At 38.9% G+C, this 14455-nt stretch overlaps 1 protein-coding gene across 1 annotated transcript in view; it reads right to left on the bottom strand.

The window, feature by feature from the left end:
- CIAO3 (cytosolic iron-sulfur assembly component 3) overlaps positions 1 to 8810 on the bottom strand; it is a 573125-nt gene extending 564315 nt beyond the window's left edge. The window contains exon 1 of the mRNA XM_044088947.1: positions 8615 to 8810. Within this exon, the coding sequence (XP_043944882.1) occupies positions 8615 to 8785 (171 nt within the window). The 5' untranslated portion in view covers positions 8786 to 8810. The remainder of the gene's footprint in view (positions 1 to 8614) is intronic.
- Between the last annotated feature and the right edge of the window lie 5645 nt (positions 8811 to 14455).

Below are 14455 nucleotides of genomic sequence, written 5' to 3'. Positions count from 1 at the left end.
TCGTACAGGTACTCATCTGTCACAAATCACTCCTGACACTCTTCTCCACCCACTCCATCCTGCCTGTACTCTCTTCTTCACCTCTCTTCCACACTCACCGTTACTCTGAACTATTGACCCCAAGTATTTAAACTCATCCACCTTCGCCACCTCTACTCCTTGCATCCTCACCATTTCTCTATCCTCACTCTCATTCACACACATATATTCTGTCTTAGTCCTGCTGACCTTCATTCCTCTTCTCTCTAGAGCATACCTCCATCTCTCCAGGGTTTTCTCCACCTGTTCCCTACTCTCACTACAGATCACAATGTCATCTGCAAACATCATAGTCCAAGGGGACTCCTGTCTGATCTCATCTGTCAACCTGTCCATCACCATTGCAAATAAGAAAGGGCTCAGAGCTGATCCCTGAAATAACCCCACCTCCACCTTAAAATGCATCAGTCACTCCCACCACAGACCTCACCGCTGTCACACTACCCTCGTACATATCCTGTATCACTCTTACATACTTTTCTGACACTCCTGACTTCCTCATACAATACCACAACTCCTGTCTAGGCACCCTGTCATATGCTTTCTCTAAGTCTACAAAAACACAATGCAACTCCTTCTGACATTCTCTGTATTTCTCCATCAACACTCTCAGAGCAAAGATCGCATCTGTAGTGCTCTTTACCGGCATGAAACCATACTGCTGATCACTAATCATCATGTCCCTTCTTAACCTTGCTTCCACTACTCTTTCATGTCATATATATCCACAAATAACACACAGTGGGGAAAAAAAGGCTTAGAACCCAGGCACTCCTGAACATCTGGATAAACGTCCCCTGTATGCCAAGCAGTGTAAATCACTTTCTTTAAACAAACTAGAATGAATGATTATCCACAAATTTACTCTGGGACTGACTGGTATGGTCTACCTTGATAAAGGAAGTGTAGTCTGAGGAAGGTTACTGTTAAGGGGGGGGGGTGTCATAAGATTTGGCGGACTTGGAATACCTATGTAAAAATAGAAAAAAAAAAGCAGACATAAGGTCATGTCTTCACTTAAAGCTATACTTTGGACACAAGATATATAATGGACTAACTTTGGGTATCCTGACTGATGCAAGCCAAGATTCTTCTGATCCAGTCAGCTTAACACTAAACTCTGGAACAAGACAAATTATTAAGACCTCTTGAAAACCCTGAAGAGGCTGTACTCCTCTTGGCATAAAACTGACTGATGCCTGCTACAACATATACAATTTCTTACACTCCATATCATCACCTCCATTCAATGAACAGTACAATCCACCTAGAAACTAAGATAAGCAAAACTTCATTATTACAAAACAGAAAAATCAGTAATGTTTTGTTTACAAATTCTGTAGGAAACTGTGAACCAGTTTTTTTTTTTTTCAGAATGAAATGTACAAGTGACATCTATATTTTCTAAAACTCTTCTTGAACATCTAAGTGATATGACCAGGTGTGACAAACCAAAATGCTGCCAGCGCAGCTAGCTGTAATTTTGTAAATAATTATACGTCACTTGAAAATATTAATATAGTTTATATAGAAATGTGACATTGCCAGCCCAGCTATCTGGAATTTTGTAAATAATAGTGTTATTTGTGAACATTAATATGAGCCATAGGCTTGTCTTACAAATGTAAGAGAACTATATGTTATGTGGATATTAAACTATTGGTGCAGAAGTGTGTGTGGAATTGTATGTTATGTACTCAGCTTCAGGAATGTAACCAGTGTACCCTACTGAGAAAGAACAGAAATGGATGCAAACTATATGCCTGTGCAAAGGTATGTTCCAACAGTAGTAGATGGAACATACAGAGTTAACTTGCAAACTGAGAAAATAAGTGAAGAGTTTCACTATGTGTTGTAAAGTTAGTTAATACAGCAAGAAGACAGGATGCCTACAGCTAGAAATTCTTTTTATGGTCTGGAAACAAATAATTACATGTTTCAAAGGTAAAATTGTTTTAACTGTTTTATGACTTCCAGTTCCAGGCAAACTTCTGACAAATAAGTATTTCTGACAGAGGTGACAAAGAATGATATAATTTGTGAAAACCCAGCAGAAATGTTTGATAGTAACTTAAGAACTCTCTCAGAGAGCGAGTCTGTGCATTTTGTGTTTATCTTTGGATCTGACAATATCCGCCCATCAGCACTCGTTTGGCTCTGTTAAGTAAGACTTAAGATTACAGTGATTTCTTTTAGCAATAGATAGGAATTTAGTAACAGTTTATATGTTTTCTGTACTTATTTGCAACTGTCCTACAATGCTGTTTTAAAATATTTCCTGCGACTCTGAACTCTCGTCACTGTATTGAATATTGTCTTGTTCTTTTATTTATTATATATATTTAAACCTTTTAATTGTGGCTGGTTTGTTTAGAGATGTTTAAGCTCTTAGTGTACTTGGTGACACTGTCCAGGCCACTCAAATACCCTCAGTCTTGGACACACTTACCATTTGGATAATAGTAACATTACACAGTATAATTGGTCACCCTTTGGGAAGGGCGTTATAGTAGCTGATACGAATGGCTGGCAGCGGCTGATACTACCATATAGTCTCGCCAGAAGGGGGCATAGCTAGTGAACCTGCACCTGCCTTCCCCAGGAGTGTGTGTGTGTTTGTATATAGATACAATCTCAAAGTGTGTGTGTGTGTGGGTCAGCTACTTGGGAAGTGACACAAAGCACTGGTTGGACAGAGAGGTTGCTGGAAGTTTTGACTTGACCTTAACCATATAGCTGTGCCAGTGGGAGCCTTATTGCGGATCTGGAAAGAGGGAGAAACCAGCCCCAGACTGAGCTCTTAAGGGAAATTGTAATTTACAGTGTGTGTACTTGTCATCCCACCAATGTGCACATCCCTCACTGGTGCTAGTGGTTCCCACCAATGTGCACATCCCTCACTGGTGCTAGTGGTGGGGATTGAGGCTCCATGATTCTGGGCCAGTGCAGGGGCATAACTCATGGGCTATGACTAGAAGTACCAGGACATCTGCATGGATATCCTCAAAACACACCCACTTGCTGGCTAGCTTTTCCACCCTCCCAGTCAAGGTGAACCCTAGCCAAAAGGTATTTGGAATGGGGTCCTTCCTAAAGCTCTTGACTGAAGTAGACTGCCCAGGCAGGTAGTGCTCCTCTGTAACCACTGCAGGCTTCACAATGGTCATGTCAGAGGCTGTCTCTCTTAGCAATGATTTATTTGCCATTCATCAAGATAGGATATAACCTCTTGTGGCAATCTGGTACCCTTGTTGTCTCAAGACAACTTACTGTTGGCATTTTGTCATTCCCACTTACTGGCTCTCACCTTTTGTCCCCCACCTTGCTCCATGGACATCTACATGCTACATGACCCCACTGGTTGCATTTAAAACATTTAATCCTAGTTCTTGGACATGTACCTGGACTAGTGGCTTCCCCTCCTACTGGAAGATCTGTTGGGGCAGTCCTGACTGCCCACCATGGGTTCCCTTAGATTCATGAGCAGCACTGGGTGTCCCTTACCTGTTCAGGGATGCCCTGCTTGCTAGGTATAGGTCTCCCTTCTTCCCCAACTCATCTACAGTAAGACATTGTCTTATCAGCTACACATATTCTCATGTCCTCAGGCAAAGTACTAAGGGTTTGTTCCCTCACCAAAAGGTCTGCCACCCCTTCAAAAGTGGTGACCAGACATCCACTCACCCACCTATGAAAATAAGTGCTTAGTTCAGCAACATATTCACACACACATTCATCTGCCTTACATCTATGTTCACAAAACTTTTTCCTATAAGCTTCAGGTGTTAACTTAAAAAATTCTGGAAAGCAATTCTTTACATTATAATTCAAGAAGTCATTAGATAGTTTGGAAAAAACAGTTAGAGCTTTACCATGGAATAAGGGGTTCAGGAATCATACCAAGAGCCCTTGGTCAACATTACACTGTTTACATACCCTCTCAAACATATGAATGAAACTATCAAAATTATCCCCCCCTCTGTAAATTGTGGAAGGAATTTACTTGCTTCTGTGGTTCATCCCTTCATGACTCTGGCGAAGAGTCAGCATCTCCTTTTTCTGCTTCCTCTGCCGCTCCTCCAATGCAACTTCCAGGCGTAGCAGTTTCTCATTTTCCTCAGTCTCTAGATGCCTTAGTCCCTCTGCTGCTTCTATTTCCAAATACTTGGCCTCTAGCTCAAGTATCTAACTCCAGATGGATTTTTAAGTCTTCCGTGGAAAAGTTGAGCTAACCATTTTCTGAGAGTTGTGCATCCCCATGGGCAATCTGATTGGCCTCCTGGCTTCTATTCTCTGATGCAGCTGTGACTAAAACTGCAATCATGTCTGCTTTAGTCAGGTTGGCATGCACCAGTCCTTTATCCTGGCACATCTCAGCCAAAAGGCTCCTTGTCGGCTTGCTATACTCCTCTACTGACATGCTTGCCTGCTCTCCCTGACCAACTTATCTAACAAAAAAAATATATAAATAAAAATAAATACAATTGTGATATAAACTCTGAATGTTCACTGCGTGGCTGATTTAAGAGTGCAAAAACTTTCGGTGATCACTGTACATAAGCTACAGGAATTCACTATCCACACCACAAGCAAATTAATATGTAATGTGGCTCTCACTGCAGTCAAACAATTAATGTGTGATGTAGCTATCCCACTACTGCCAACCAATTAATATAGGATGCCCCTGCACTGGCCCAGTAATCAAGGAACCTCAATCCTCAACCACTAGCATCAGTGAGGGTCGTGCACATTGGGAGGATGACAAGTACACACACAGTAAAATATAATTTCCCTTAAGAGCACACAGAGATCACAGTCAGACTGGGGCTGGTTTCTCCCTCTTTTTCCAGATTCCTAATAAGACTCCCCACTGGCACAGCTATAGGGTTAAGGTCTTAGGCCAAGTGGTCAAGCCAAAACCTCAAGCACCCTCTCTGTCCAACCAGTGCTTTGTGTCCCTGTCCAAGTAGCTGACACTCACACAAACTTTGGGATTTGATCTATACACAAACACACAGACACTCCTGGGGAAGGCTGGCACAGGTTCACTAGCTATGCCCCCTCCTGCCCAAGTACCAGCTGTCACCAACCACCCTTATTAGCTATTATAAGGTCCTTCCCAAAGGGTGACCAATGCTACTGTGTAATGTTACTATTATCTAAACAGTGTGTCCAAGACTAATGCTACTTAATTTCCTCCTCAGTTTGACCTTTTGACTGTGTGTACCTTGTGGTGGGTGTGTGGCTTCCTTTTAAAAATAAAAGTTTCCACCTTACAGTTAAATAAATACAGAAGTCAACAATCAGTTTCAGTTTTTTTGTTTTTGCCATCATATGTTGTTACAAGGCAAAATTCTCTGGTGTGTGTGTAGTATGGTTTTTTTAATGCAAATATATATAGAAAGAAAAATTTTTCCCTAGAGGTGCAGTAGGAGTTAACTGCAGAAAGGCCTGGAGGTGTTACTCGGCTGTAATGAGTTAAGAGTGGCATGGACAGTGTCAACAAATACATATGCAAGTACACTAGGAGCTTAAATATCTCTAAGCAAGTACACTAGGAGCTTAAATATCTCCAAACAAACCAGCCACAATTAAAATGTTTAAATGTATTTAATAATAAATTATAAAAGAACAAGACAATACTCAATACAATGACAACAGAGTTCAGTCACAGAAAATATTTTAAAGCAAACAGAGTGCTGATGGGAGGATGTTGTCAGATCCACAGACAAATACAAAATGCACAGACTCACTCTGAGACTGCTGGGTTCTCAAACTACATAATTCTTTGTCACCTCTGGTGTCAACAATACCTGTGTTTCAGAAGTTTGCCTGGAACTGGATGCTGTAAAACAGTTAAAACACTTACCTTTGAATACTGTAATTATTTCTGTTTCCAGACAATAGAAAGAATTTCTAGCTGTAGACATCCTGTCTTCTTGCTGTATTAACTAACTTTACAATGCATGGTAAAACTCTTCACTTATTTTCTCAGAGTTTGCAAGTTGACTCTGTAGGTTCCAGCTACTACTATTAAAACATACATTTACACAGGCATATAGTTTACATCCAGTTCTGTTCTTTCCCAGTAGGGTACACTGTGATTACATTCTCGAAGTGCAGTACATAGCATACAGTTCAGCACACACTTCTGCACCAGTAGTTTAAGATTCACAGTTTAGTTCTCTTACATTTGTAAGACAAGCCTATGGCTCATATTAATGTTCAAAAATAACATGATTATTTACAAAATTCCAGATAGCTGGGGTGGCAGCATTTCAGTTTGTCACACCAGGTAAATGCAGAAACAGGCAATAACAATGGTATATACACCTTCAGGATGTCAGGCATGCAAAAAAACAATTTTTTTTGAAAACTGTACATTTGTATGCCACTCATACCAGACAGTATTCCCAGTGACAAAGTACTGTTTCTTTTCTTTTCTGTGGGTTCCTTACCTTTCAACAAATTATTTAAATTTGTCTGCATCATAAGCTCATTCATACATTTACCATCAGGATGTTATTTACAATAAAAAAAAGTGTTGTGCAGAAGTCATATCAAATGAATATTATGAATATGATGGATAATTTGTACAACACTGTTGTATTCAGAGCAAGTACAATTTACTGTTTACACTTTTCGCTTAGGATGTATTCAGCAGGCCTTCAATACTTTGGTTAACCTGATAATCAAAACATGAATAAAAATAAAAACATAGGTGTAAATTCTGCTTCAAAAAAATTTAAATGCCAACAATCACATAAAGAAAAATACATAAGCATAAATAAAAGTAAATAAAATGGGGGTTAAGACTGGGAAGCATTATGAGCAGAGCTTTCAATCTTTTTTTAGGATGTTTCAAAATAATAAATATGATGATACCTCTTCTTATTAGAGAGCATTATTCATCTTGTTTTAAACAATAAAAATGTAACCAATGTGTTAAGTACTGGTGATGATAACGTAGAAAACAAAATATGTCATTGCGGTCTTTTAATGAAGTCAGTCATTTTCTGAGCTGTGCCTTATCCTCTTATGGGTTGCCAGGGACCTACAGCCTATCCTGTTAGCCAGTGAGCATAAGAGAAACAAATCAAACAATCCTGAATGGGAACAAATTAGTCCACAAGAGGATGGACACACAGGTATGTATCTATGGGAAATGTAATGATCTCCAAATTCAGTTAATAGCATGTATTTAAGGTTTGGGAGAAACCAGGGAAACTAATAACCCACACATGCCGCTCAACTGTCCAGATTTTTGCCTCATATTTTCGATTTGCTCCTCAAAAATTGTGATTTGAAGTCAGGATACACACCTGAGTTACAGACTCGATAGCCTTCAGAAAAATGTCACAAGTCACGTTATTCTGACAACTTCCTAAATTTATAAGAGCAATATTTAAAATCTGTCCCTGTTGTTGTGCCTTTGTCCCCCATTATTTTAGGCTTTGTTCAGATTTCTAACAGCGTGTCTCTCAATGCCCCCGATGTTGACTCAAATGTTAGCGCTGTCCCCTCTTAATCCCTCCTAACAACGTGTAACTTTGGAGAAAATGCGGTGAAATTACTCAACATTAAAGCTACAGACTTCTTTTACTTAATTAAATGCATATTAATTCACATTTTCTTACTCTGTCAATGTATCAAGTTACTACTACTATTTAAAAAGTCTCCCTGATTATTTCTGGGTTTGTCCCTGACTGGTTGACAGCTATGCTGCTAAGAGGCCGAGAGGTATGTATGCACACAGACATTACAAGGACTTAAACTCCTCACAACAAAGCACGCCAACCAGGAGATGCAATAGTTGCTGTTACATACCAGTTTTCAAATTATGACACATTTTATATGAAACTAACAGTCATTCAAGTAATACTTTTCCCGCAGTCTTTATAACTATTTGAGCCTCGCAGCAGTTACACATTACAGTGACGTTTTGTTTTTCTATTCTTTTTTTCAGGTACAGTATTAGGATATCGGTAGGCAAAGAATATGTACTAATGAACACACATGAACAGTTCCAGCTTTAGAAGACACTTTATACTGGGCAATAATCTTCTCACGGTTATATTGTACCCGGGGTCGGGCACCCATTGCCAGTATCACATTTAATTAAAAATTATTCGCTACCGTGTTCTTTAGAAAACTGAAGTACTGCACAATTTATAGCATCGGTCAATGCGGAAGTTTGCAAAGGCTGTATCACCGGAGTATTCCAAGCGTGCCGTTTTGTGGAACTAATGTAACTAACTAAATGCCGAAGCCGTAAATTAAAATAATTTACATTTGCGGGTAAGACTTTTCCGAGGGCATCAAACTTTGGAAAGTATCCTCCCCAAATTATTCTTCATTTCCATCAACAAACCAATGAAATGCAAGCAAATAAAACACTGCCATAACCAACGTGATAAGAATAACACTGAACTCTTAACAAGCCGGTCAATGAACATAAATATTCACGCTCCACTTCAGAAATGGGAATACATACACCGGTCTTATAAGAAATTAAAAAAAATACAGTGCCGCACATCTGTCACTATAAACTGTGCAAACTGAAGGGCTCAATCACCTGTGAAGGAGCAATAAAATCATCCAAATCCGTCAATTGTAAAACTCCACTAAAACGAGAAGCCATACTTGGGACTAAATACCCATGCCTGAAATACCTCTTTGACCTCACGTTTGACGTCTTCGGAAGGGAAAGAGGCGGAACTAGTTCTCGCTCCTGACTGAAGTGCATCGATGCTTGTCCTTTCGCTTTTCTTAAGGACCCACACAAACGAATGCAATGTTGTTTATTAATTATCGACCTTCCCTGACTCTGTCAGCATGACTTCTAAAGGGTGAGTCCCACTCTTGAATATTAAAGCATGCGTGGTTTTATTGCGGTGCAGTCCATACCTCCCAACCTCCTGATGAAAGAATCCAGGACAAAGCACCTTACCATCAGGGGGCACCTGATTAACATAATATTTGAATATCCAAATATACACATTAATAGACACGCCCACAGATGTTCAGGTACACAAATCCAGGATGTTATTTAGATCATTTATTTATTAAGAGCTCTATATCTACATAGACTTAATATGGTATTATGTATAACATTCAAGCAATAGGTGCTCAGAGCCTCATACCCAGCCGAGAGAGTTAGTTTTAAGACAGATATTTGCGTATCGCAAAAGTATACATAATAGAAAGCAATACATTGCCTAAGGCAAACCTCTCCACCTGTTAGCGCAAGAACAAAGCATACAATAATGAGGGTGACAAAGACCCAAGCATTAAGGACATTTTAAATACTGCTCCTATAAACATAGAAAAATGCTAGAACAACAGGTGACAGAAAGCATTTTCTGAAATATACCAAAGTCTGAAACTCAAATGTCTGTCATTATTTAGCGACTTCAGTCCCTTATTTGCCAGAAAACAAAATGTTTTATGAGGAACAACCAAAAAATATGAAGTAAAAATCTAGAGTATACTTGTCAATCTGTTATCTGAAATATGGACAAAGCATTAAATAATGGAGGGAAAAAAAGCCCAAACATTAGGGTCAGATTTTAAACACTGCTCCTATAAATTAGAAGAATATTAGAATAACAGGATATTTGTTAGCATGCATTTTATGATGGAAATCAAAGTCTGAAACTCAGATGTCTCTATCATTATTTAGTAACTTCAGTCAGCACATAATATTAGGGCCAGATTTTAAATATTACCTATAAATTTAGAAAAAAATGCTACACTAACACGGGACTTCAACCTAGATTGGTTCACCTGTATATCAGAACCACCAAATAATCTAATAAATCTCCATGGCTACCAGCAGCTAGTCAAAATTCCAACTAGATGTGATAAAAAATCTAAAAGGGAATCCATCCTTGACTGGGTCCTAACTAACAACCCCACATTGTACCTTCACACAGGCAGTCTTCCAGACATCTTAAGTGACCACTACATAATATACTTTATACATAGTAGAACAAGCATATGCAAAAACCACTAGCTATATATCCACTAGAAACACAAAAACATTCTCTCCTGAGGTCCTCAAAACTTTAATCTGTAACTGTGACTGGGTCCCCCTAAAAACCCTCCCACTTGACCAGGCTGTAGCATGTTTCAACAAAACATTTCTACAACACCTAGACACTGTCGCTTCATTGCGCAAAATCAAGGTTAGAACCTTTACAAACCCCTGGCTCAGTAAAGAAACCAAACAAATCCTCAAGTCCAGAGACACTGCCTGGCTTTACTATAAAAAAAAACAAAGAAACACAAAGCCTAACTAAGTACCAAGAACTGCGCAACCGTGCAAAAAAAATGCATTAGTCTGGACAAAAAAATCCTACTACACAACATTACAAACTAAATACCAACACAACCCCCATAAATCTTGGAAAAATGTAAACCAGCTACTAAAATCCGCCCAAAAGGCTACCCCCAAACCAACCACCCCTGACACTAAAGTTCCCATTGAAACACAATTCATCTCCCACTTTGTGAACTCAATTCTATCCCTAGTATCACAGGACAGTTCCTTCCTCACTATCCCCCCAACACAAATAACAATAATACAAGCTTTACCCTCAAAACACTTTCCATCACTTCAATGAAAAGCATGCACTCCAAGCTAAAAACCTTATCAACAGTAGCTGACCTACTCCCCAGCTATTTCTTGAAACTCATAGCAGATGCTATTGCTATCCCAGTCTCCACTCTCATAAATAGATCAATTGTTGAACATTATGTGCCCAAACTCTGGAAAATATCCTATGTTACACCCATACATAAAGGCAGGACCTCCACTGATCTTAATAACTACCGACCCATTGCTTTACTCTCCCCCCTGGCCAAAATCCTAGAAAAATGCATCCATACCCAGATGCTAAACTATCTCCTAGACAGAAACATCCTGTCACCTACTCAGCATGGTTTCAGACCTGCCCATAGTACCACTACAGCCCTCCTCTGCTTCACAGACACAGTAAACAGTTTCAAAAATGAAGGCCTACATGTGTCAACTCTTTCTTTGGATATGTCCAAAGCATTTGACACAGTATCACACCAAATCCTGCTAAACAAACTAAACCAATATTGTCTGTCAAATTCCACTCTTACCTGGTTCCAAAACTACTTAACTGACAGGTACCAAGCTGTGAAATGGGAAAATTCTCTCTCTCCTCAGCTGCCCATAACTATAGGAGTCCCATAGGGTTCTATCTTAGGACCACTACTAATCACAGTCTTCACAAATTACCTCCATACCTCCACACAGCATGCATCAATCATTTAGTATGCAGATGACACTACCTTAATCTGTGCTGCACAAAACATTCCCACCCTGCTGCAAACAACTCAACTAGCATTCTCTGACATTGAAAATTATCTTACCAAAGCCCAACTTATCCTCAATCCAAAGAAAACTCAGCTTATGATTATAACCAGCTCTAACAAAAACACTGATAACAGTCAATTCATTATCTACTCCACAAATGCTACTCCAATCACTCCAGTGGCACAGGCTAAGCTATTGGGAATAACCATAGACTCCCACCTAAAATTTGATAGTCATCTCAACTTAACTATTAAAAAAGTACATGCCAAACTGGGATCACTCTACCGTATCAAACCATTTCTTACCAACAACACAAGATCAGTCATTGCTCGCTCCCAACTTCTATCCACCCTATTCTGTGTATCTCCCATTCTGACTAATCTCAACAAAACTGAACTAAGCAAAATGGAAGCCTGCTATAACAGAATTGCCTGCTTTGCTGCAAATTGCTCATATAGAACTCATCAATGTACTGCTTTGAGACAGCTCCACTGGCTTGAAATGCCCAACCTCCTAACTTACAATCAGCTCTGCCTCTGTCATTCTATCTATTACCTCCCCAATAAGCCTCTTAGATCATCAAGCAAACTACTACTAGAAGTCACCAACAGCTACAATAGCTTTGGAGATGCGCTATATAGTAGTTCAGTGGCTAAAAAATGGAACTCTGTCCCCACTAGCATTCAAAACACATCATCCAAAGCCTCCTTTAAAGACCTCATTAGGCAACATCTCAAGCAACATTGGCAGTGCCATGATTGCTCCCCAGGCTAGTGAAAGTGGATAAGGTATACATACTAGAATACTTGATAATAGTTTTCTTTCTTACTCACAAACACTGGCTAATCTACAATGTATGTACTGTACCTGTGTACTATGTATTATTCTACCTATGTTCCAAATTTCAGCTGTACACCACAAATCTATTAATTACCTTTATTTTTAAATTGATATTTTTTTGTTTGTTCTCTCCACTGTAACTGTTGCTGTGCCGCATACCACTGTAAAAACATGTCTTTTGTAATTTGTGTGTATACTGATCATGTCTAACTAAATGTATCTGTAAGTTTTCTTTGTGGAGCTTTTCTCCCTGGGCCTCTGCTGAAAAAGGGCCTTTTCGGCTCAGTCAGACATCTCTGGTTAACAAATGTAAAATAAATTAATATGTGTTAAATACATTTTCTGAAGGATATGCAAATCTGAAACTCAGCGGTTAATAATTTCAATCCTCAGCAATTTTTCAGAAAATGTTAACTTACTAGTACCAGAAGGTCAGCACAAACTGAGGAATTAAAATAAAAATCCAAAACTCAAATCCTGACAAACTTCAAAACTCAGACCTATTGTGCATAAATGCTCAAGCAGAGCGGCTTCAGCTTTCAAATCCAAAGTGTGATACAGCTTGGATCCCAATGTCCAAAAACATAAAAATGGTCTAGTCCCTTGAGTTATGGCAAACAGCAAATGGGTGAAATGCCAACTGCTGGTGAATCCTGAGTTTTTCTTCTTTCCACCTAGCTTCATGCTTCTTGTCCATGTCTGTGATGTCTTCTTTCCCAGCTTTTCAAATCAACAAACTAACTGCCAAGGTGACTCCATTTCTGTTGCTTAGATGGGTGGACTGAGTAGACCTAATTGAAGATCAGAAATGCATCAGGTCTAAGCTTATGCATGTAAGCAAAAGGAAGTTAGGTAATAAAGGAAGGAACTAGACAGCAGCATGCAAATGAGATGCAGCAAAGTGACAGTCTGACTGGCTAAGACACCTACAGTCAGAACAGAAGTCGCCTTACTGCAAATCTTGGGGAGGAAATGCACCCAAATCAGTCAATCAGGGGATTAAGCTTATTTAAACTTAAAAATGGGTAGTCCCATGGAATTTCAATGATTGAGAGCTATGGTGCAGTTTGCACTGGTTAGGGCATTCTCTGCATTACTGACACATAATGTGGGTGTGGCTTCATCGAAGCCAGAGCGTCAATGTCTGCAGGTGTTTAAATTAAGAAGATATTGCTTGCATTCAAACTGGCATGCACTGTAAGTTATAATTCTCAACCTCTTAGTGGAATAATATGGGTAAAACCTTAAATACCTTAGATGTAAATATTTTTAGACGACAAATACATATGTAGTAGAACAGTAACCATGAATTCTTGGTTATTGCGTAGTGCATACATCTCTCAACCCCTCTACACAAGAAATATGGACAAAGCCAGAAATAACTGGAGGACTGTCAAAGGAAAAATATACTTTAAAAATGATCAAAACACGGTAGGTTCAGGTTAAGGCACTTTAATCTTGCAGCAAGGAGACAAAAACGTGCTAATACAGAGTTTGTCTAACCAGAAACAGAAAATACTTTCATTTTTATACATTTTCAAATTGATCATGTCCTACCATGCTGATGTAACAGATTACCACCTTTTTCATCATCATCTGCTGACCATCTTTCCCATGAATTTCTGCTGATTTATCAATTTTTATGTGAAACTTCCTGAGGAAAACAACATGGCCTTGGTTACTCTCAGTTAGATACATGTTATGTTACATTCAAGATACTATGGCTAAATCAAGCACAATGCTAGCAGTTCATTTCTCTAATAATCCTTTGTCTACTTTATCTCTAAATTACTACAACTGCAGAGGTTCCCATCATCTGGACAGAGCTGTTTGTCTGAAATCATTACATTTATAACATAAGGCATTGTTCATTCATTCACTTCTGACTTAGCAGATAAACACCTGCTTCTCAAGTACATTTCCACAAGGCATAAACAAGAATATTGCTGTGCTAGCAGTTACTAGGTCAGAGGGCAACTTGCAAGTTTCAGAAAGCATACTGCAGTTTGCAAAAAGCATCTTTTTCAGTCTCATATGAAACTCAATTTGTATAAAACACAGTGCATGAAAAATAGAATGAAAAGCATATTAAAATACTTGATTAGATATTTGGCATTAAGCATACACACATTAATACATATTTTTCTAACATTTCCCTCCTGTTAATACTTTTTATTCTATTTTCAAAACAGAATAAACAGCTTGCTTCTTTTCCTAACCTCTTCCATT

This window comes from Protopterus annectens, chromosome 12.part0 (assembly GCF_019279795.1).
Source record: "Protopterus annectens isolate FY-2018-M chromosome 12.part0, PAN1.0, whole genome shotgun sequence".
Lineage (NCBI taxonomy): Eukaryota > Metazoa > Chordata > Ceratodontiformes > Protopteridae > Protopterus > Protopterus annectens.
This window is presented reverse-complemented; position numbering and strand designations above follow the sequence as displayed.